Raw genomic sequence first — 24,328 nt, forward strand, 5'->3', positions numbered from 1 at the left:
TCAGCCCTTGTGTGTAACAAAGTGCTCACCAGACCCAATAAGCAAATTTCAATACCCTTGGAATCTGTACTGTTGTGTAGACATTGAATGACTTCTTCCCAGTAACGAATTATCCGGGGACATGATCAAAAGATATGTATGAAATTCTTCTCAAGATCCCCACATCTCCAACACTCCGAAGAGTGTGATGGATACATCAGATGTAGTCTGGCAGAGTAAAATAAGCCCTATGCACTATTTTATACTGAATTTGTCAGTACCGAAGAGAAACTAGGCAGTTAAATGGAAGATCCCAAATTTCATCCCAAACCTCCAAGTCCAAACCTGGCACATCCCTCAACTACTTGGCCCACAGTTTGTCCAACGGAGGCAATGCATCTGTCCCCAGATAAAAATAAATCTGTGACATAAGCTTCATACTACAGTCCGAGCGGAGCAAGTGTTCCAGCCTAGACTCCACCAACTGCAAAAACGCATTCGGAAATTGACTCAGGAGAACATGGGAAGGTTGCCTATAATAAAGATGGTAAGAGGACATTAAACTCCTCAGAGAGATGAACCAAGGGCTTCAGCAGACCACCCTCCAAGAGATTTCATCTTATATTTGGTCCAGACAATGGGGTCCGGTAACATGAAAAAAAAATGGGATAGAGTGGGATTTTTCCAGATTGGCGTATTGGGAGAAACCACCGGAGACGGACCACACTCCCTAAATAACCCAGACCGCCATGCCCAAACCGTGGTGGACATAGATGGTGTTAAAGGGTAAGGGGCCCCCAATCCCCAAAACACCAGAACTGGCAGAGCCTCCAGTGATCCAACAATGGCTGCCTCAAGCATCGTAGACAAATTAGCATGATCTGGGGAAACCCATCGTGATCAACTAACTGGGAGGCCTCATAAGCATATATAACCGGTATCTCGGGGGATTGGAGGACCAAAGAAAAGAAGAAAAAACCCTATTTAAATTAACAAAAAAAAAAAAAAAACTTTGGGATCCAGGACAGAGACTGACGAAAAAGATAAACGAGCTTGGGCATTATTTTCATTTCAATTAAATTCACTCGACCGAATACCGAAAGTGGCAAATGTTCCAGAACTTCTGTTGACGTTTAATATCTTGTACCACTGGGTTCAGATTCAGAGGGACATACTCCGAGGACTGTCTAGAAAAAAAAATTCCCAAATATTTAAATTTGTCCACCCATTGAACTGGAAAATACAGGAAAGCAGATGCCCCAGCCTCCGGATCAACAGGGAATAGTAGGGATTTGGACCAATTAACCTGAAGACCAGTAAATGAAGAGTAGGGGTTAAGAATCTGCAATGCTCCCTGCAATGAGGGCCCCGCATCACTCAAAAACAACATGTCATCAGCATACAATGCCACGCTCTCCTCCAACCAACCCACCTAGGCCTCGATTATAAGGACACATGCGGAGCGCCTCCCCCAACGGCTCAATCGCTAATGCAAAGAGAGTTGGGGAAGAGGACACCCCTGACGCGTACCCCAGTACAAGAAAAAGAGGAAGGAAAGGCCGCCACTCAAGCTGATGGAAGCAGTCGGATTCCTATACAATAATGTCAACCATTCAATAAACCGTAGAGGGAACCCCATCATCCTAATCGTCTCCCAGAGAAAGGGCCACTCCACCATATCAAAGGCCTTCTCTATATCTAGCGAGGCCACCACCCTGGATTCTTGATTGGAATGAGGAGCATGCAGGTTCGTAAACAGCCTACGGAGATTTATATCTGTGGACTTGTTCAGCATAAAACCCCAACCTAACCTTAACCCCAACCTAACCCAACCCAACTCCAACCTAACCCTAAACCCAACCTAACCAAAACCCTAACTCCAACCTAACCCTAGCACTAGCCTAACCATAAAATAACCCTAACCCAAACCCAACCTAACCCCAACCTAACCCTAACGCGACCCCAACATAACGTCAACCCAACCCTAACCCCAACCTAAGCTGAACCTTAAACCTAACCCCAAACCCAAACTAACCCCAAACTAACCCTTACCCTAAACTAACCCCAACCTAACCCTAACCCCAACCCTAACCCCAGTATAACCCAAACCAAACATTAACCCCAACACCAACCTAACCCTTACCTCAACCTAACCCTTACCCCAAACCCAGCCTAACCCTTAACCTTAACTATAACCCCATCTTAAACCTAATTCCAACCTTACCCTAACCTAACCCTAAGCCCAACGTACCCCTAACTCTAACCCTAACGCAAACCGAACCCCAACCTAACCCTTACCCCAACCTAACCCCTAACCTCAACCTAATTCAAACCTAACCTTACTCTAACACTAGCCTAACCCTAACATAACCCTAACCTTAGCCTAACTCTGACATAAACCTAACCCCAACCCAACCCTTACCCAAACCCCAACCTAACCCTTATTCCACCCTAACCCCAACCTAACCCTAACCTCAACCTAACCCTACCCCAACCTAACCCTAATCAAAATCTATCCCTAACCCCAACCTAACCCTAACCTTAGCACTAGACTAACCCTAACATAACCCTAACCTAATCCTTACCCAAACCTAACCCCAACTGAACCCTAACCCCAACCCTAACCTTAACCCCAACCTAACCCTAAATTAGCCCTTACCCCAACCTAACCCCTAACCCAAACCCCAACCTAACCTTAACCCTAACCCCAACCTAACCTTAACCCTAACCCTAGCACTAGCCTAACTCTCACATAACCCTTACCCAAACCCCAACCTAACCCTAATCTCACCCTAACCCCAACCAAACCCTAACCCCAACCCCATCGTAACCTAGCCCTAACCTAACCCTAAGCTCAACCTAACCCTAACCCCAATCCCATTTTAACCTTGACCCTAATCCCAACCTAACCCTAATCAAAATCTATCCCTAACCCCAACCTAACCCTAATTAATATCTATCCCTAACCCCAACCTAACCCTAACTCTAACCCTAACCCAACCCTAAATTTAAGCACTAGACTAATCCTATAATAACCCTATCCCTAACCTAACCCTAACCCCAACCTTAACCCAAATCCCAACCTAACCCTTATCCCAACCTAACTTTTCCCCCAACCCCAACCCTAGCACTAGCCTAACCCTGACATACCCCTAACCCCAACACCAACCTAACTTCAACCCCAACCTAACCCCACCTCTAACCTTAACTCCAACCTAACCCTAGCACTAGCCTAACCCTAACCTTAGGGTTATTTAAGGGTTAGGCTAGTGCTAAGGTTAGGGTTATGGTTAAGGTTAGGGTTAGGTTGGGGTTAAGGTTAGTTTGGGGATTAGGGTTAGGGTTACAGTTAGGGTTAGGCTAGTGCTAAGGTTAGGGTTATGGTTAGGGTTAGGTTGGGGTTAAGGTTAGTTTGGGGTTAGGGTTAGGTTAGGGTTAGAGTTAGAGGGAGGTTGGGGTTAGGTTGGGGATTAGTGTTAGAGTTACAGTTAGGGTTAGGCTATTTTACAAATAGTGGCCCAGAAGCTCAGACGGGGTCTCCAACTGTTCTGGTTCATCCCCTCAGTAAGCTGTGAAAATGCTCTCAGCCGTACTCACACTGCGACATATAGCCCCTCCCCCTCGCGTATCAACGCAGGGCTCTTGCATGTACTCATCAGGGGGAAACCCCATTATAGTGCGGTGTGCTGCAAGCACCAATTAAATATAAGTGCAATACGTTTATTTTTAATAAAGTCAGTTTATAAAAGTCGTTACTTGCACCATGAATATCTTTCTTCCTATCCATGTGAGCCATCCGTGAGGGATAGGAGCACCCCGACCGCATTTAAGAAAAAGCAACCCCGCATCCATATCTATTGGACTGAGCACAAGGCCATTACTGACCAAGCTTAAGTGTGAGGTCACAGCCATGAAGGTGACGCTCCCACCTGAGGGGGGAGGGGGAGCACAGAGATTGGAGGTGAAATCAAGTTTGCTCAGGACCATATTTGAGCACTGGTGATTGGGATTGAATCTCCATACAGAGGGGCGTACTTTGTTTGGACAATTATAATTTGGATACCCGGCATAGGAATTGGACATAGACACAATTCACAATTCACAATTTACACAGTGATATACATTTTTTACTACAAATTCATTATTTGTTTAAATTAATTTATTATTAATAGAAGCTACACAGCTTCTCTCAGCACAAATTTCTATTATTTCATTCACAACCAGGGAGTGATCAGTGCCAGCGACATCCAAAAATTTACACCACCAGAGATCGCTCACAGTCCCATTTACATTTAAACCCCAACCCTAACCCAACCTAACCCCTTACCCTAACCTAGCCCCAACCCCAACCTAACCATAATCCCAGCCTAACCCTAATCTTAACCCTAACCCCAACATAACCCTAACCCCAACCTAACCCAACCCTAACACCAACCTAACCCTAACCTTAACCCTAATCCCAACCTAAACCTAACCACAACCTAACCCAACCCTAACACCAACCTAACCCTAACCTTAACACTAATCCCAACCTAACCCTAATCCCAACCTAACCCAACCCTAACCCTAACCCCAACCTAAACCTAACCCTAACCCAAACCTTACCCTAACCTAGCCCCAACCCCAACCTAACCATAATCCCAGCCTAACCCTAATCTTAACCCTAACCCCAACATAACCCTAAACCCAACCTAAACCTAACCCCAACCTAACCCAACCCTAACACCAACCTAACCCTAACCTTAACCCTAATCCCAACCTAACCCTAATCCCAACCTAACCCAACCCTAACCCTAACCTAAACCTAACCCCAACCTAAACCCTTACCCTAAGCCCAACCTAATTCTAACCCCAACCTAACCTTAGCCCTAACCCCAACCTAACCCTTACCCCAACCGAATCATAACACCAACCTAACCTTAACCCCAACCGAAACCTAACCCATAACACCAACCCAACCCTAACCTAACCCTAGCCCCACCCCAATCTAACCCCACCCCCAACCTAACCCTAACCCCACCCCCAACCTAACCCTAACCCCACCCCCAACCTAACCCTAACACCAACCCAACCCTAGCCCTAACCCTAACCCCACCCTAACCCTAACACCAACCTAACAACAACCTAACCCAAACCTAGCCCTAACCCCAACTTAACCCAAATCTAACCGTAACCTCAACCACAACCCAACGCAAACCTTAACCCTAACCCAAAAATAACCCTAACACTAACCTAACCCTGACCTTAAAGAGGTTGTAAACCCCAAAAAATTGTTTTTTTTCTTTTTGCAACCTGAAAGAGAAACACATAATGAGCTAGTATGCACTGCATACTAGCTCATTATGAAATACTTACCTTAGAACGAGCCCCTGCCGTGCCGCCCGCTTACCTGTATGACGGGCGACATGTCTTCCGGGATCGCGGCATCCGGCCATCTGATTGGCCGGAGCCACGGTGACGTCACTCCCGCGCACACGCGTGGAAGCCGACAGTCACGGCAGTGACGTCACTGCCTGCATGTAAGGTAAATATCTCCTAAACGGTGCATGTTTAGGAGATATTTACAGTACCTATAGGGGAGTCTTATCATAGGATCACCTATAGGTAAGCCTTATCATAGGATCATCTATAGGTAAGTCTTATCATAGGATCATCTATAGGTAAGTCTTATCATAGGATCATCTATAGGGGGGAGTCTTATCATAGGATCACCTATAGGTACAACTTGCAGAGGAGGGTTTACTTCCTCTTTAACCCGTACCTAACCCTAACGAGACCCCGGACCCAAAATAACCCTAATTCCTACCATAATCTAATCCTTACCCCAAAGCTAACCTCAACCTAACCATAACCCTAACCCAACCCCAACCTAAACCTAACCCCAACCTAACCTTAACCTTAACCCCAACCAAAACCTAACCTTAACCCCAACCTTAACCCCAACCAAAACCTAACCATAACCCTAACCCTAAGCCCAACCTAAACCTAACCCCATCCTAACCCTAACCTAACCCCAACCAAAACCTAAGGCTAACCTTAACCACGACCTAACCTTAACCCTAACCCCATCCCCAAACAAACCCTAACAACAACCTAACCCAAACCTAGCCCTAACCCCTACCCTAACCCCAACCTAACCTTAACCCCAAACAAAACCTAAGGCTAACCTTAACCACGACCTAACCTTAACCCTAACCCCATCCCCAACCTAACCCCAACACCAACCTAACCCAAACCCCAAACAAACCCTAACAACAACCTAACCCAAACCTAGCCCTAACCCCTACCCTAACCCCAACCTAACCGTAACCCCAACCATAACCCAATGCTAACCTTAACCCTAACCCAAAAATAACCCTAACACTAACCTAACCCTGACCTTAACCCCAACCTAACACTCACCCAAACAAAACCCTGGACCCAAACTAACCCAAATTCCTACCCTAACCTAATCCTTACTCCAAACTAACCCTTACCCCAACGCTAACCTCAACCTAACCCTAACCCCAACCTAACCCTAACTTTACCTTACCCCTAACACCAGCCTAACCCTGACAAACCCCTAACCCAAACCCCAACCTAACACTAACCACAACCTAAGCCTAATTTAACCTTAATCTAACCCCAGCCTACCCCTTACCCCAACATAACCCTAACCTTAACCTAACCCTCACACCAACCTAACCCTAACCTAAACCCAACCTAACCCTAAAACCAACCTAACACTAACCCCAACCCTAACCACAACCTAAACCTAACCCTTACCCCAACCCAACCACCAACTTAACCCTTACCCCAACCTAACATTAACCATAACACCAACCTAACCCTTACACTCAACCTAACCCCAACCTAACCCCTAAACCGTATCAACTTAACCCGTACCCCAACCCTAATCCCAACCTAACACTAACCTAACACTAACCTAACCCTAAAACCAACCTAGCCCCAATCCCAACCTTAACCCTAACATCAATCTTACCTAAAACCCCAACCTTAACCCTAACCTCAATCGCAACCTAACTCAACCCTTACCTTTCCCTAACCACAACCTAAACCTAACCCCAACACCAACCTAACCCCAACGCCAACCTAAACCTAATCCCAACCTAACCCTTACCTTCAACCTAACCCTTAGCCTCAACCTAACCCCTAAACCGTACCCAAACTTAGCCCGTACCCCAACCCCAACACCAACCTATCCCCTAACCCCAACCTAACACTAACCCCAACCTAACCCTTACCCTCAACCTAACCCCTAACCCAACTTAACACTAACCTAACCCTAAAACCAACCTAAACCCAACCGCAACCTAACCCTAACATCAAACTTACCCCAAACCCCAACCTTAACCCTAACCTCAATCGCAACCTAACCCTAACCTAGCTCCAACCCCAATCGAACCCCTACACCAATCCCAGCCTAACCCTAACCCTTTCCCCAACCTAACCCTAACCCCAACCTAACCCTTACCCCCAACCAAACCCTAACCCCAACATAACCCCCAATCTAACACCAACCTAACCCTAACCCCAACTTAACCAATAACCTACACCTTACCTCATCCTAACCCCAACCCAAATTAACGCTAACCCCAACCTAACCCTAGCCCCAACCCTAACCCCAACCTGAACCCTAACCTTAGCACTAGCCTAACCCTAAAATAATCCAAACCCTAAACCTAACCCCAACTGAACCATAACCTTAACCCCAACCTAATCCTTACCCCAACAGAACCCCAACCTAAAGCTTACCCCAACCTAACCCTAACCTAACACGAACCCCAACCTAACCCCTAACCGTAACCCCAACCTAGCCCCTAACCGTAACCCAACCTAACTTTAACCTTATCCCTAAGCCCAACCCAACCCTTACTCCAATCTAACCCCTAACTCCAACCTAACCCCAACCCAAACTTTAACCCTAACCCCAACCTAACCTAATCCTTACCCCAACCTTACCCCAACCTAACCCCAACCCAACCCTTCCCCAACCTTAACCTAACCTTAACCCGAACCCCAACCTAACCCTAAACTAACCCTAACCTCAGCACTAGCCTAAACCTAACATAACCCAAACTCAAACCTAACCCTAACCCCAACCTAACCCTTGCCCCAACAGAACCCCAAGCTACAGCTTACCCAACCTAACCCTAACCTAACACGAACCCCAAGCTAACTCTAACCTTGACCCTAAACCCAACCCCAACCTAACCCTTACCCCAACCCAACCAAAACCCCAGTCTAAACCTAACCCCAACCTAATCCCTAACATAAAAAAAACCTTAACCCCAACCCAACCACAATCTAACCCTACCTAACCCTAACCCCAACCTAACGTTAACCCAAACCCAACCCTTACCCCAACCTAACCTTTACCCCAACCTAACCCTAACCCAACCCCAACCTAAAGCTTACTCCAACCTAACCCTAATCTAACTAACCTTAACCCTAACCCCTAAACCTAACCTAACCGCAACATAAACCTAACCCCAAACTAACCTAACCCTTACCCAACCAACACAACCTAACCCCAACCCTAACCTAACGTTAACCCCAACCTAACCCCAACCTAACCCAAACCTAACCCTTTCCCCAACATTAACCCCAACCTAACCTTAACCCTAACCCCAACCTAACCATAACCCTAATATAAACCTACCCCTGACCCCAAACTAACCCTAACCCCTACCCTAACCCCAACTTAACCCCAATCTAATCCTACACCAACCTAACCCTGACCTTAAACCTAACCTAACAACAATCTAACCCTAACCTAACCCAAACCTAACCCCTGATCCCAAACTCAACCTAGCCCTAACCTAATCCTTACCCCAACCTAACCCTTACCCCAATGTTAACCTCAACCCAACCCTAACCCCAACCCCAACCTAACATCAGCCCAACCTAACCCAAACCTAAACTTAACCCTAACTCCAACCTAACCCTAACCCTATCCCTAACACTAGCCTACCCTTGACATAACCCTAACCCCAACTTAATCATAACCCCAGCCTAACCCTTACCAAAACCCCAACCTAACTAACCACAACCTAACCCTTACCGGAACCTATCCACTAACCCTAACTAACCCCAACCCCAACTTAACCTAACCCCAACCCAACCTAACGCTTTTGCCAACCTATCCCTAACCTAACCCTTACCCCAACCCCAACCAAATTCCAACCCCAACTCTAACCCCAACCTAACCACTAACCTTAACCCTAAACCCAACCCCAACTAAACCACTAACCCTAACTCAAACCCCAACCTAAACCTAACCTACACCTTACCCCATCCTAACCCAAACCTGACCCCGAATTAACGCTAGCCCCAACCTAACCGTAACCTTAACCCTAACCCCAACCTACACTTTACCCCAACTTAACCCAGAACTCTAACCCCAACCTAACCCTTACTCCAGCCTTGACCCAAACCCCAACCTAACCTAACCGTTACCCCAACCTAACCCTAACCCAACCCAACCTCAAACCCCTAACTCAAAACCCAACCTAACACCAACTTAACCCTAACTTACCCCTAACCCCAACAATAACCCCAACCTAACCTTAACCCGAAACCCCAACCTAACCCGAACCTTCGCACTAGCCTATCCCTAACATAACCCTAGCCACAAAAGAACCCAAACCGTAACCCTTACCTAATCCTTACCCCAACAGAACCCCAACCTAACCCTAACCACAATCCCAATCTAACCCCAAACCAAACCTAACCTTAACCCTATTCCAAACTTAACCCTAACCCCAAATTAAACCTAACTCCAACTTAAACCTAACCCCAACCTAACCTAACCCTGACCCCAACCTAACCCTAACCTAACCCCAATCTAACCCCTAACCGTAACACCAACCCCATCTAACCCTTACCCCCTACCTAACCCGTAACACCAACCTAATCTTAACCCAAACCTAACCCCAACCTAACCCTAAACCAACCCTAACCTTAACCCCAAATCCATCCCTTTCCCCAACCTAACCCCAACCCTAACGTTAGCACTAGCGTTACCCTAACATAACCAAAACCCCAACCTAACCCTTACCCTAACCTTAACCCAAACCCCAACTGAACCCTAACCCCAACAGAACCCCAACCTAACCCAAACACCAACCATACCCCTAACACCAACCTAACCCTAACCTAAATCGAGCCTCAACCCTAACCCCAACCTAGACCTAACCCCAACATCAACTTAACTCTAACCCCAAAACTAATCTAACCCTTACCCCACCAAAACCAACCCTAACTTAACGTTAACCTCAACCTTACCCTAACCTAACTACCCTAAACTAACCCCAACCTAACCCAAACACCAACCTAATCCTAACCCCAATCTAACCCTAACCTAACCTCAACCTAAACCAAACCCCAACCTAACCCTAACACCAACCAAACTCTAACCCTAATCCCAACCTAACTTAAGCACTAACCTAACCCCAACATAGCCCTAACCACAACCTAACCCAAACCTAACCCCAACCTAACCCTAACCAAACCCTTACCTCAACCCTAACCCCAACATAACCCTAACACCAATCTCACCCTAACCCCAACCTAATCCTAACCCCAATCACAACCTAACCCTAACCTTAACCCCAATCTAATCCTATCCCAAACCTAACCCCAACCTAACCTGTAGCCCAACCTAACACTAACCCAACCCAATCGCCAACCTAACCCCAACCTAACACTAACCTAACCCCAACCTAACCCGTACCTGAACCCAACCAAATCCTAACCCCAACCGAACCCTAACTCAGCCCCAACCTAACCCTAACCCCAACCTAACCCTAACCGAACCCAAAGCTAACCCTAACCTCAACCTAACTGTAAACCCAATCTAACCCTTACCCCAAACTAACTCCAGTCTAACCCTAACTCCAACCCCTAACCCAAACCAAAACCTAAGCCCAACTCCAACCTAACCCTAACCCCAAACTCACCCTAACCTAACCCTAACTCTAACACTAATCCTAACCTAACTTTACCATAACCTAAGCACTAGCCTAGCCCTAACATAACCCTAACTCAAACCTAACCCAAACCTCAATCTAACCCTAACAACCACCTAACCCAACCCTTACCCCAACCTAACCCTAACACCAACCTCACCCTAACTCCAATCACAACCTAACCCCAAACTAAACCAAACCCAACACAAACCCCAACCTAACCTTAATTCTAACCCAGTGATGGCGAACCTATGGCACGCGTGCCACAGCTGGCACGCAGAGCCCTGTCTGGGCATGCGAGAGCTGCCGCCACTGCCCGCACTGTGACAAGGGGAGTGAGCGCGGGCTGTCAGTTTATTTCCCCTGCTCGCCCCCTTTCCTCTGTCAACAAGCACGGAACAGGGACAGAGCGGCGCTTGCAGGGATCGCCGCCCACTCTGATTCCTCCTGCCTCCCCATTGGCTGAAGCCAAGGACCAATAACATGCCAGCACAAGAGTACCATGGGACATGGAGTCCTGGAAGACTATGGCTCCATTTTAATCAATTAAAGAAAAACTACAGCCCCAGCATGCCCTGAGAAAATAAGAGGAAGGACAGCCTGGAGCCTTGGAAAAAAAAAAGGGCTTATAGAGAAGGGAGAGCAGGGTGAGAGGAGTGTGGAGACAAGAGTGAGAGGAGGCTGAGGTGGTTCAGGAGGGAGAGAGAGCCCAAGCCACAACAGCCCCTGGAGTTGAATCAACCAGAGAGGAGCAAGAGGACAGTGATGAAAGGACATCATCAAGAGTGAGAAGGGTGATCAAAGGCCCCAACAAAAGGAGAAGCTGCTGCCATGCACACAGATACTGGACCCCGGAGCCGGGTGAGTGCCGACTTGACTACAATCTCTTGGAGTGTGCAATCTGGTGGCTGGGTGTGTGCAGTTTAATTGCAGTGTTGGCACTTATAAGTTGGTTTTTTGATAGCGTTTTGGTACTCGGGCTCAAAAAGGTTTGCCATCACTGTTCTAACCCTAACCCCAACCTAACCCTATCACCAACCTAACCCTACCCCAACCTAACCCTTACCCCAACTTAACCACTAAATCCCAATCGAAGCCCAATTTAACCTTAACCCCAACCTTAACCCTAACCCCAAACTAATGTTAACCCCAACCTAACCCCTAATCCCAACCTAACCTTAACCCCAGCATTAACCCTAACCTAACCCTTACCTCAACCTAACCCAAACCTTTACCTCAGCCCTTACAACAAACTAACCTTAACTCTAACATAACCCTAAACTTAGCACTAGTCTAACCCTGACATAACCCTAACCTTAACCTAACCCTTACCCCAAACTAACCCTTATCCAAACCCCAACCTAACCCTAACACCAACCCCAACCTAAGCCTAACCCCAGCATAACTAACCCCAACCCTAACCCAACCCCAACCCTAACCCAAACCTTAGCCTAACCCCAACCCTAACCCCAATCCCAACCTAAGCCTAATCCCACCCCTAACACCAGCCTAAGCCCAACCAAACCCCAACCTAACCCTAACTCCAACCTAACTCTAACCTAGTCCTAACCCCAACTCAACTCCAACTTAACCCTAACACCAACCTAACCCCAACTTCAACCTAACCCTAACTTTACCCTAACGCTAGGACTAGACTAACCCTAACATAACCCTAACCTTAGCACAAGCCTATCCCTAACATAACCCTAACCCCAACCTAACCCTAACCTTAACCCTAACCCCATCCCCAACCTAGCCTTAACCCTAACCTAACCCTAACACCAACCTAACCCCAATCTAGCCCTAACCCAAACCACAACCCAACGCTAACCTTAACCCTAACCCCAACCTAACCCTAACAACAACCCCAACCTAAAACTAAACCCAAATCCAAACCCCTGACCCTATCCCCAGCCTAATCCCTACCCGAACCCCAACCTAACCCTTACCTAATCCTTACACCCAACCTAACCTTTACCGCAACCTAACCCTAACCCACACCCCAACCTTAACCCTAACCCAACAGTAACCCAACTTCAACTTTACCCTAACCCTAGCACTAACCCCGACATAACCCTAACCCCAACCTAACCCTAACTCCAGCCTAACCCTTACCCAAACCAAAACCTAACACTAACCAAACCCTAACCCCAAACCCAATTTTACCTTAGCCCCAACCACGATCCAAACCTAACCGCAACACTAACCCCAAAATAACCCTAACCCCAAACTAACCCTAACCTAACCATGACCGTAACCAAAGCCTAACCCTTACCCCAACCTAACGCTTACCCCAAACTAACCCTTACCCCAACCACAATCCAACCCTAACCCCAACCTAACCCTTACCCCAATCACAATTCAAACCTAACCCCAACCTAACCCTAACCCCAAACTAACACCAATGTAACCCTAACCTAACCAACCTTAACCCCAACATAACCCAAACCTAACCTTAACCCCAACATAACCCCAAGCTAACCCTAACATTACTCTAACCCTAGCACTAGCCTAATCCTAACCTTAACACTAGCCTAACCCTGACTTAACCCTAACCAGGGCTGTGGAGTCAGAGTCGGAGTCGAGGAGTCGGAGGAAATTTTGGGTACCTGGAGTCGGAGTCGGTGCATTGTTTGCCGACAGCCCTACTAAATTTAGACTGGAATTTAAAAAAAAGCAAGTTTAAATGTCCCAATTCACAAAAAGTTATAATTAATGACTTAGTATAAGGAAACTTATAATTGAGGAGGCCAAATGTAAAAAGGAAGAACTACAGAAAGTTCTGAAAGGACGTTTTGTCTTCCTTAAAATGGATGCATGCACACGTCACAGAGTCAATTATTTTGCTATTAATGTTAGATTTGTGGATGAAAATAACAAAACAATAACACGGACCCTCGGATTAAAGGACACTCAGGCACATCACACCAGTGATTACCTTCAGAAGTTAGTGGAGGGGGTTCTAAAAGATTTTGAAATGACAAAGGAACAGATTTTATGTGCTGTGACAGATAACGCTTCTAACATGTTGAGCACAATTGAGAAGATGAACGCAGATGAAGAAGGTAACCAACAGATATTAGAGTTAGAGGAAGACGGCTCTGCAAGTATTGGAGAAAGTTTAGAAACTGAAGAGAATGCTGACATTTTTTTTAGACAACTTTGTTGAAGAAGCATTGAAGCTTGCTACTATTCATCATATGCAATGTGCTGTTCATACACTGCAACTTGCCAAAAGAAATAGATTAAAAGATCGCCGAAAACAGATGCAATTTTGAAAAGACGTGCAGGAAAAGGAGCCATTTTGGATCAAACAACTCTCTGGGGAAGCACTTATTTAATGGTGAAGCGTTTGCTTGAACTTAAAGACTTCATAGAAGAAATAAACAATGAAAATCTTGCATTAACTGAAAGCCAGTGGACACAAACAAGAGCTGGAGAACCTTCTTTCTCACCCCTTCACTGTCACCAAGAGGTTGCAATGTGACGATCGAACCCCGGGTAAATTGGAATGGAAGAGTCTGTTATATTGCCTGAACAAAAATGGAGGGTTAATAGCTGAGGACATTGCATCTTCAATGATGAAAAGAGAGTCTTTTGCTGGAAAATGAAATTTTGTTAGCGGCTATTTATGTTGAACCAATGAGCCGACTTTTGTTGAACAGTGAACAGACTGCTACTGGGAAAAAGGCCCTCTATGATGTAGCAGTTCGCATGAAGGGATTACCACCTGAAATACCTCCACAGGATGAAGTTCTTTTATACAATAGTGGCAACTCCGGATCATCTTCTTCAAACCAAGAATTAGACTTTGATTCCTTCTTAGACAAAATGGAAGTTGCTAAAGGAAAGCGACGTCACATAAGCGTTACAGAACCAGTAAATGTCCAAATAAAAAAATTCCAACAGGAGATTTATAAAGCACTAAAAGAAGTTGAAAAGTACGATCGCTCATCAAAACTTACTGTTGAAGAAGCCATCCTTGCTTATCCAGAGATGGTTAGTGATGTGGCCAGAATAGTTACTGCACCCACCCAAGTCAGTGTCGAAAGATTATTTTCAGCCCTAAAAATAATAAAGTCTGACTTAAGAGCCTCTATGAAAGGATCTGGCCGAGGCAATTCTCTTCCTTAGAACTCTACATTGAATTGATTTGCATTCGCTAAGCCTAGAACTACATTTCAAGATTAATATAAACCATTTCTAGGTTTTACAGATTTTGTTTTTTGGTTCATATAGATAAGCTTTGTTTTTGTTCTAAAACAACCAAATAATGTGGTTTGTATTTTTGAACTGGTAAAGTTCCTGATGATTATGCCTGCTGCTACTATCCAGCCACTTGATTAATTAATAAAAAAATTAATAAAACTTTGTTGTTTTCATTGTGTTTGTCTTTTGCTTAAACTGTTCAATACAGTAGACTGTTGGCTTCCCAGCCAGTAGTCCTGTGGTAATGACATGTATGTTGCCTTTCTTTCCTTCAAGGAATGTTTAAAATACATTCGCATATTAATACAGAGGAGTCGAAGTCGGGGAGTCGGAAGTACAAAAAAATGAGTCGGAGTATTTATCTACCGACTCCACAGCCCTGACCCCAATCTAACCCTTATCCAAACCTCAATCTAACCCTAATCCCAACTTAACCTAAACGTAACACCAACCCCAACCTAACCCTAATCCCAACCCTAAACCCAACCCAACACTAACACCAACCCCAACCTAGCCCCAACCCCAACCAAACTCCAACCTGACACTAACCTAACCCCAACTACAACCTAACCCCAACCCGAATTTTAACCCTATCCCCGAACCTAACGTAGCCCTAACCCCAACCTAACCCTAACCCCAACCTAAACCTTAACCCCAACCCCAATCTAACCAAACCTAACCCTTAACCCCCCAACCTAACCATAACTTTAACCTAACCCCAATGCCAACCTAACCCTTACCCAACCTTTACCCCAACCTAGCCCCAACCTAACCCTAACCTACACCTTACCGCAGCCAAACCCCAACCCTAACTGCAATCTAACCCCAGCCTAACCCTTACCCCAACCTAACCCCTAACCCTAACCTAACCACTAACCTTAACCCCAACCTAACCACTAACCCTTACCCCAACCTAAACCTAACCACAACCCAAACCCAACCGAAAGCTTACCTCAACCTAACCAAAACACCAACCTAACCCTAATCCCAATCTAACCCTTACCCAAACCCTAACCCCAAGCTAACCACAATATAACCCTAACCCCAACCCAAACTTTACCCTAACCCTAGCACTAGCCGAACTCTAACATAACCCAAACCCTAACCCCAACTTAACCCTAACCCCCAACCTAACCCTAGTCCCAACCTAACCACCTAACTTTTACCCCAACCTAGCCCTAACCCAAACCTAACCCTAACCTCAAGCCAACAACAACCTAACTCTTACCCCAACCTAACAATAACCCCAATCTAACTCTAACCTAACCCCTAATCCCAACCCTAACTTCACCTTAACCATAGCACTAGCCGAAACCTAACCTTAGCACTAGCCTAACCCTAACCCCCAACCCTAACCACAACCTAACCCTAACAGTAACCCCAAAATAACCCTAACCACAACCCCAACTTAACCCTAACCCCAACCTAACCCCCCAAAAAAAACCAACCTAACCCTAATCCCAACCTAACCCCAACGTAACCCTAACTTTACCCCAACCCTAGCACTATCCTAAACCCACCATAACCCTAACCTTTACCCTAAAACCTACCTAACCCTATCCGCAACCTAACACTAACAACAACAACACCAACCTAACCCTAACCCCAACCCCAACCTAACCCAAACCTAACCCTTACCCCAACCCTTACCCCAACCATAGACCAACCCCAACCCCAAAATAACCTAACCCTAACCCCAATCCCAACCTAAGACAAACCCAACCCTAGCCCCAACCTTACCCTAACCCCAACCTAACATAACCCTAACCTTAGCACTAGCCTAACCCTAACCTAACACTAACCCCAACCTAACCCTAACCCCAACACCAACCTACCCCTTACCCAAACCTAACCCCAGCCTAACCCTAATCCCAGCCTAACCCCAACCCTAGCCTAACCCTTACCCCAACCTAACCCCAACCTTTATCCCACCCTAACCCTTAACCCCAACTTAACCCAAACCCCAACCCAACCACTATCCTAACCCTAACCTTAGCACTAACCTAACCCAATACTAACCCCAACCTAACACTAACCCAAACCATACCTAGCCTTAACCCAACACCAACCTAACCCTTACCCCAACTTAACCTCAACCCAACCCTAACCCCAACTTAACCCCTAACCCCAACCCCAACTAAACCCATAACCACAACCCGAATCCCAACCAAACCCTAACCCCAACCTAACCCTAACCTAACCTAACACCTAACCCCAACCCAACCTTTACCCCAACCCAACCCTAACCTTAGCACTAACCTAACCCTTGCCCAACACTAACTCCAACCATACCTAGCCCAAACCCAACACCAATCTAACCCTTACACCAACCTAACCCAACCCTAACCCCAACCTAGCCACTAACCTTAACCCCAACCTTAATCCTAACAAAAAGCTTAATCCAACCTAGCCCTAACCTAACCCAAATACCAACCTAACCCCAAACCTAACCCCAACCTACCCCTAACCCAAATACCAACCCTAACCACAACCCCAAACTAACCCTAACCTTAACCCCAACTTAACCCAAATACCAACCTAACCCCTAACCTAACCACAACCCCAAACTAACCCCTAACCCCAACCTAAACCCTAACCCCAACCTAACCCTTAACCCCAGCCTAACCTTAGCACTAACCTAACCCTAACCCAACACTAACCCCAACCATACCTAGCCCTAACCCTTACCCCAACACCAACCTAACCCAACCCTAACCCCAACCTTAACCCTAAACCCAACTTTAACCCAAACCCCAACTTAACTCTTAGCCCTAACCCCAACCTAACCCTTACCCCAACCTATCACTAACCTTAACCCCAATCTAACCCTAACCACAACCTAACCCTAACCTTAACACTGACCCCAACCCCAACCTAATCCTAACCACAACCCAACCTAACCCTAAGCTAAAGCTTAATCCAACCTAACCCTAACCTAACCCAAATACTAACCTAGCCCTAACCCCAACCTAACCCTAACCCTTACCCCAACCTAAACACAACTCAACCCCAACCTAACCCTTACACTAACCTAGCCCAAATACCAACCTAACCCACAACCTAACCCTTACCCCAACCTTAGCACTATCCTATCCCTAACAGAACGCTAACCCCAACCTCAACATAACCCAAACCCCAACCTAACCCTAATCCCAACCTAACCCTTAGACCAACCTTTCCCCTAACCCCAACCTAACCCAACCCTAGTCCCAACCTAACCCCAATCTTACCCTAACCCCAATATCAACCCTTACCCCAACCCTAACTCCAACCTAACCCTAACTTACCCCTAACTCCCACGAAAACCCCAACCTAACCCTAACTTAAACCCTAACCCTATCCTAACCCTATACTTAGCACTAGCCTAACCCTAACCCCAATCCCAACCTAACACCAACCCCAATCTAAACCTAACCGCAACCCAACCCCAACCTAACCCTAGCCCCAAACTAACCCCAACATCACCCTAACCTAACCCTTATTCCAAGCAAACCCATAACCACAACCCGAATCCCAACCAAACCCTAACCCAAATCCAACAATAACCCCGACCTAACCCTAGCTCCAACCCTAACCCCACCTTTACCCCAACCTAACCCCAACCAAACCATAACCCCAACCTAACCGCTAACCCAACCCTAACCCCAATACCAAATCTGACCCTAACCCCAAACCTAAAATAACCCTAACCTTAGCACTAGCCTAACCCTAACATAACCCTAACCCCAGCCTCACCCCAACATAACCCTTACCCCCCAACCTAACCCCAATCTAACTCTAATTTACACCTAACCCCAACCTTAACCTTAACTCAAACCCTTACCCCAACCTAACCCCTATCCCCAACGGAACCATAACCTAACACTAACTCCATCCCCAACCTAACGCTAACCCCACCATAACTTCAACCCCAACCTATCCTTAACCCCAACCTAACCCTAGCCCCAACCTAACCCTAACCCCAACCTAACCCTAACCCCAACCTAACCCTAGCCCCAATCCCAACCTAACCCTAGCCTAAACCTAACCTAAAACTAACCTTGGCACTAGCCTAACCCTAACATAACCCTAACCCTTACCCCAACCTAACCCCTAACTCCAATCTACCTCTAACTTACACCTAATCCCAACAATAACCCCAACCTAACCCTAATCCAACCCTAACTCTAACATAACCCTTACCCAAACCTTTACCATTACAGCAACCTAACCCTAACCCCAATCTTATCTTTACAAAAAACGTAACCCCAACTTAACCCTAACCCCAACCCAACCCTAAACAAACCCTTACTCCAACCTAACCTGTAAACCCAACCAAACATTAACCTAACACTAACCACATCCCCAACCTAACCCCAACATAACACTAACACCAACCTACCTCCAACCTAACCCTAACTCAAACCTAACCCCAACATAACCCTATCCCTAACCCCAATCTAACCCACCCCCAACCGAACCCTAACACCAACCTAACCCCCTTAACCCCTATCCGAACCTACCCCCAACCTAACCCTAACACCAACTTAACCCTTACCAAAACCTAACCGCTAACCCTAATTTATACCCCAACCTAACCCTTACCCCAACCCAACCCTAACCTTAACCCCAACCCAACCCTAATCCCAACCCATCAGTAACCTAACCCCAACCTAACCCCTAACCCAACCCTAACCTTAACCCCAACCCAACCCTAATCCCAACCCATCACCAACCTAACCCCAACCCCAATCCTAACCTAACCCTTACTCTAACCAAACTCATAACCACACCCTTAATCCCAACCTAACAGAAAACTAACCCTAGCTTACCCCTAACCCCAACAATAACCCCAACCCAACCTTTACCCCAACCTAACCCTTAACCCCAACCTAACCCAACACTAACCCCAACCATACCTAGCCCAAACCCAACACCAATCTAACCCTTACCCCAGCACCAAACTAACCCTAACCCCACCCAAACCCTAACCCCAACTTAACCAATACCCCAACCTAACCCCTGACCTTAACCCCAACCTAACCACGAACCAAAAGCTTAATCCAACCTAACCCAAATACCAACCTGACCCAAAACCTAACCCCAACCTACCCCTAACCCCAACCTAACCCAAATACCAACCTAACCCAAATACCAACCTAACCCCAACCACAACCCCAAACTTAACCCTAACCTAACCCAAATACCAACCTAACCCCAACCTAACCCTAATCCCAACCCATCACCAACCTAACCCTAATTCCAACCTAACCCTAACCTTAGCCCTAGCCTAACCCTAACAAAACCCTAACCTCCAACCTAAAGCTTACCCTAACCTAACACAAACACCAACTTAACCCCAACCTAACCCTAACTTTACCCTAGCCCTAACCTTAGCACTAGCCTAACCCCAACCTAACCCTAACCCCACAACCTATCCCAAACCCATCACCAACCTAACCCTTTCCCCAACCTAACCCTTAACCGTAACCCCAACCTAACCCAAACCCATCACCAACCTAACCCCAACATAATCCTAAGTCTAACCCCAAGCTAACCCTAACACCAACCTAACCCCAAACCCAACCCAACCTTAACCCCAACACCAACCTAACCCTAACCCCACCTAACCCTACCCCAACCTAACCCTAACCTTAGCACTAGCCTAACCCCAACCCCAACCTAACACTAACTCCAACCACAAACCAACCCTAATCCCAACCTAACTTTAACCCCAACCTATCCCCAATGTCAACCTAACCCTTACCCCAACCTAACCCTACTTTAACGGACGCTAACCAGGAAGTCCCCCGCACCATAATGAGCACAGACTGACACCGGCGGCCCGCGAGACAGCAGCGCACTGTCTCTACATGGGTCACATCCCTACCTAAAAAGCACTCCTTTCCAGGATCCATAGGATATCCCCTCTACTGTCTGCATGGGAACCGGCCACAGAAAAGAACACTGGAAGATAAAGCAGTGGTGATCCATCCCATCTACTTATACTTTCTGCATGACAGCTTGGACAGCACGGTCATTAAGAGACGAAGCAAAGACTCCGCTACACACTACCCTAACTGTGAAAAGAACTTTATATATGTCTGCACTTCCAACCGCTCTCAGCATTTGGATCTCCTTTTCTTTGCTTTCTCAATAGACTTCCATAAAGAGATTCCCTGGATATTCACTATCCATCACCAAGGGGTTACTTGTATACATCGCAGCGGAATCAGATTATTCTATGCTGTAGAATTCAATTTGCTCACTTTTTTAGGGGTCAGGCACTCTCATTCATTCCCCTGAAGGACTCTCATTCATTCCCCTGGAGGACTCTCATTCATTCCCCTGGAGGACTCTCATTCATTCCCCTGGAGGACTCTCATTCATTCCCCTGGAGGACTCTCATTCATTCCCCTGGAGGACTCTCATTCATTCCCCTGGAGGACTCTCATTCATTCCCCTGGAGGACTCTCATTCATTCCCCTGGAGGACTCTCATTCATTCCCCTGGAGGACTATGCACCAATATCTATGGTGGGCTATTACGGCAATATGCCATATGGAATTACTGACAAACTTCCTGATGTCCCGATGATTAAACCCATCCACAATCTAGAATTGGATGTTTATCACTACATTGTTATCCCCAATTTGTTGGTGGTCGGCACTTCCACTTCCACACTGAAATTATCCACTGAACGCCATCCAATAACGGTGTTCTGTCATACACTTTCTACATAATAAACACAACTTTGGTACGGTATCTTTCTGTATCTTCATTAGATCACCCCAAAAGGCTTTCTTTTTCTGCTGGGCTCTACTGGGTACGGCATTACCATGTACGGTCAGAGACGGCATTACCATGTATGGTCAGAGACGGCATTACCATGTACGGTCAGCGACGGCACTACCATGTACGGTCAGAGACGGCATTACCATGTACGGTCAGAGACGGCATTACCATGTACGGTCAGAGACGGCATTGCCATGTACGGTCAGCGACGGCATTACCATGTACGGTCAGCGACGGCATTACCATGTACGGTCAATATACACCATCCTACCCTCTCCAAATACACTCCCCCCCCCCCCCAACATTTACATCCCTCCCCTCCATGAAGAGTTCAGCCTTCTCCTTATGATGGTGTTGGAGGTCACATGGTATACGAGGATTAGAATATCGTCCTCTGATTGGACCTCCAGTGTTATCTGTCATCAGAGTTCCCCTTTACACTCACCTGACTCATTGTGATTGGTGGGTGGGACGGTGGGCGGGGTGTATGGAGACGCACATCACATGGTCTGCGCACATCTGTCCTGCAAGACAAAGATGAAATATTTCTGTAATGGAAGACGTCATTTTATGTGTTCAGCGCAGTGCGGCTGTACTGCAAACACCAAACCCATCTCCTCTAATGTGACACTGTGAGTGGGGGAGGGTTAGATTCTCAGAGGAGGGGGAGGGTCCTCAATCTTATGGCAGCCCACAGCCTGTGATTGGACAGTGAAAGGAGAAGCAGCACAGTGATGAGCTCCTCTCTCTGCTCTCTCCTCCTATCAGCATGATTCTTCTCAACACAAACTGATTGTCTCCTTGTGCTGCTTCTCCCTCTCCCAGTCTGAGCTCTGCTGTACAGGGACTACAGAAGGCCGATATCTGGTCATACTCAGGGACACGGCTCCAGTGCGGGTCCCAGCAAGGGTCCGGTGCGGGGCCCAGTCACCGATTCAGGTATGAATCCGCCGGTAACCCTGCCTAAAGGACCACCTGCCCCTCTGCCTGTACCCTGCCCAGAGACTCTTGTACCCCCACCTAAAGGGCCACCTGTACTCTGCCCAGAGACTCTTGTACCCCCACCTAAAGGGCCACCTGTACTCTGCCCAGAGACTCTTGTACCCCCACCTAAAGGGCCACCTGTACTCTGCCCAGAAACCATCTAAAAGACCACCTGGACCCTGCCGCTCTACTATCAGTGACAACAAAGGCAACACTTTTCACATCAATTTGTTACATGTTGGACTGAATGTGTCATTTATGTTCTCAAGTGTCCGTGTGACTCTATGTAGGACGCACAACATGTACTATGCGCAAACTAGGCGAACATCAAAAGACTTCGCCAAAAAAAGGCAATGATAAACTCCGTGTTCCTCGCCACTTCCTATAGGCACACAAGGAGGACATGGCAATGGAGGCCATTCCTGGAGGCACCCACCTGACCGCAAAAGATTCTCCCTCCTGTGTAAGAGGGAGACTTTCTGGATCTTAAAATTTGATTCTTTGTCCCCTTGTGGCCTCAATGAGGACCTTGAAGTGTAGACCATCATGTAAACCAAGCCTACCCCTACGCATGCTGTGTCCTAATTGGTGTTGGCTTACTAGCATGAGAGCGTCATACTATAGTTCCCACTGTACGAGTCGGCACGTTTCAGCACTGGATAGGCTCTACTCGGGTCGGTTTGCTTTTCCACTAAAGTAGTAAGTGGGTGGGATTACAACAATTCTCTGACCAATCAGTGGCTAGTATGCAAACAATCAATGCTGCATGCAAAGGATTGTGGGATATGGTATCGGTACGGAACGCTTGGAACCCCAACCGAGGTGGTACTGTTTAAGCGAGCCGTACCATGTAGTGGAAAAGCGCCATTATATATATATATATCTCACTGGTCACTGGAAGTTCAACATGGCACCTCATGGCAAAGAACTCTCTGAGGATCTGAAAAAAAGAATTGTTGTTCTACATAAAGATGGCCTAGGCTATAAGAAGATTGCCAGGACCCTGAAACTGAGCTGCAGCACGGTGGCCAAGACCATACAGCGGTGTAACAGGACAGGTTCCACTCAGAACAGGCCTCGCCATGGTCCACCAAAGAAGTTGAGTGCCGTGCTCAGCGTCATATCCAGAGGTTGTCTTTGGGAAATAGACGTATGAGTGCTGCCAGCATTGCTGCAGAGGTTGAAGGGGTGGGGGAGGGGTCAGCCTGTCAGTGCTCAGACCATACGCCGCACACTGCATCAAATTGGTCTCCATGGCTGTCATCCCAGAAGGAAGCCTCTTCTAAAGATGATGGACAAGAAAGCCCGCAATCAGTTTGCTGAAGACAAGCAGACTAAGGACATGGATTACTGGAACCATCTCCTGTGCTCTGATGAGACCAAGATAAACTTATTTGGTGTCAGATGGTGTC

At 46.9% G+C, this 24,328-nt stretch overlaps 1 protein-coding gene across 2 annotated transcripts in view; it reads right to left on the reverse strand.

The window, feature by feature from the left end:
* Window positions 1–24,328, reverse strand: part of PRDM2 (PR/SET domain 2) — a gene marked incomplete at its 3' end in the record, with an annotated part of 100,472 nt that overhangs the window by 62,370 nt on the left and 13,774 nt on the right. The window contains exon 2 of one of the 2 annotated variants that reach the window (XM_082274482.1): window positions 22,378–22,456. In XM_082274482.1, the coding sequence (XP_082130608.1) occupies window positions 22,378–22,386 (9 nt within the window). In that variant the 5' untranslated portion in view covers window positions 22,387–22,456. Of the gene's footprint in view, window positions 1–22,377; window positions 22,569–24,328 lie in introns of those variants that run through there. The other variant, XM_082274481.1, reaches the window with a different exon arrangement.

This window comes from Pelophylax lessonae, assembly GCF_965119305.1.
Source record: "Pelophylax lessonae genome assembly, chromosome: 12".
Taxonomy (NCBI): domain Eukaryota; kingdom Metazoa; phylum Chordata; class Amphibia; order Anura; family Ranidae; genus Pelophylax; species Pelophylax lessonae.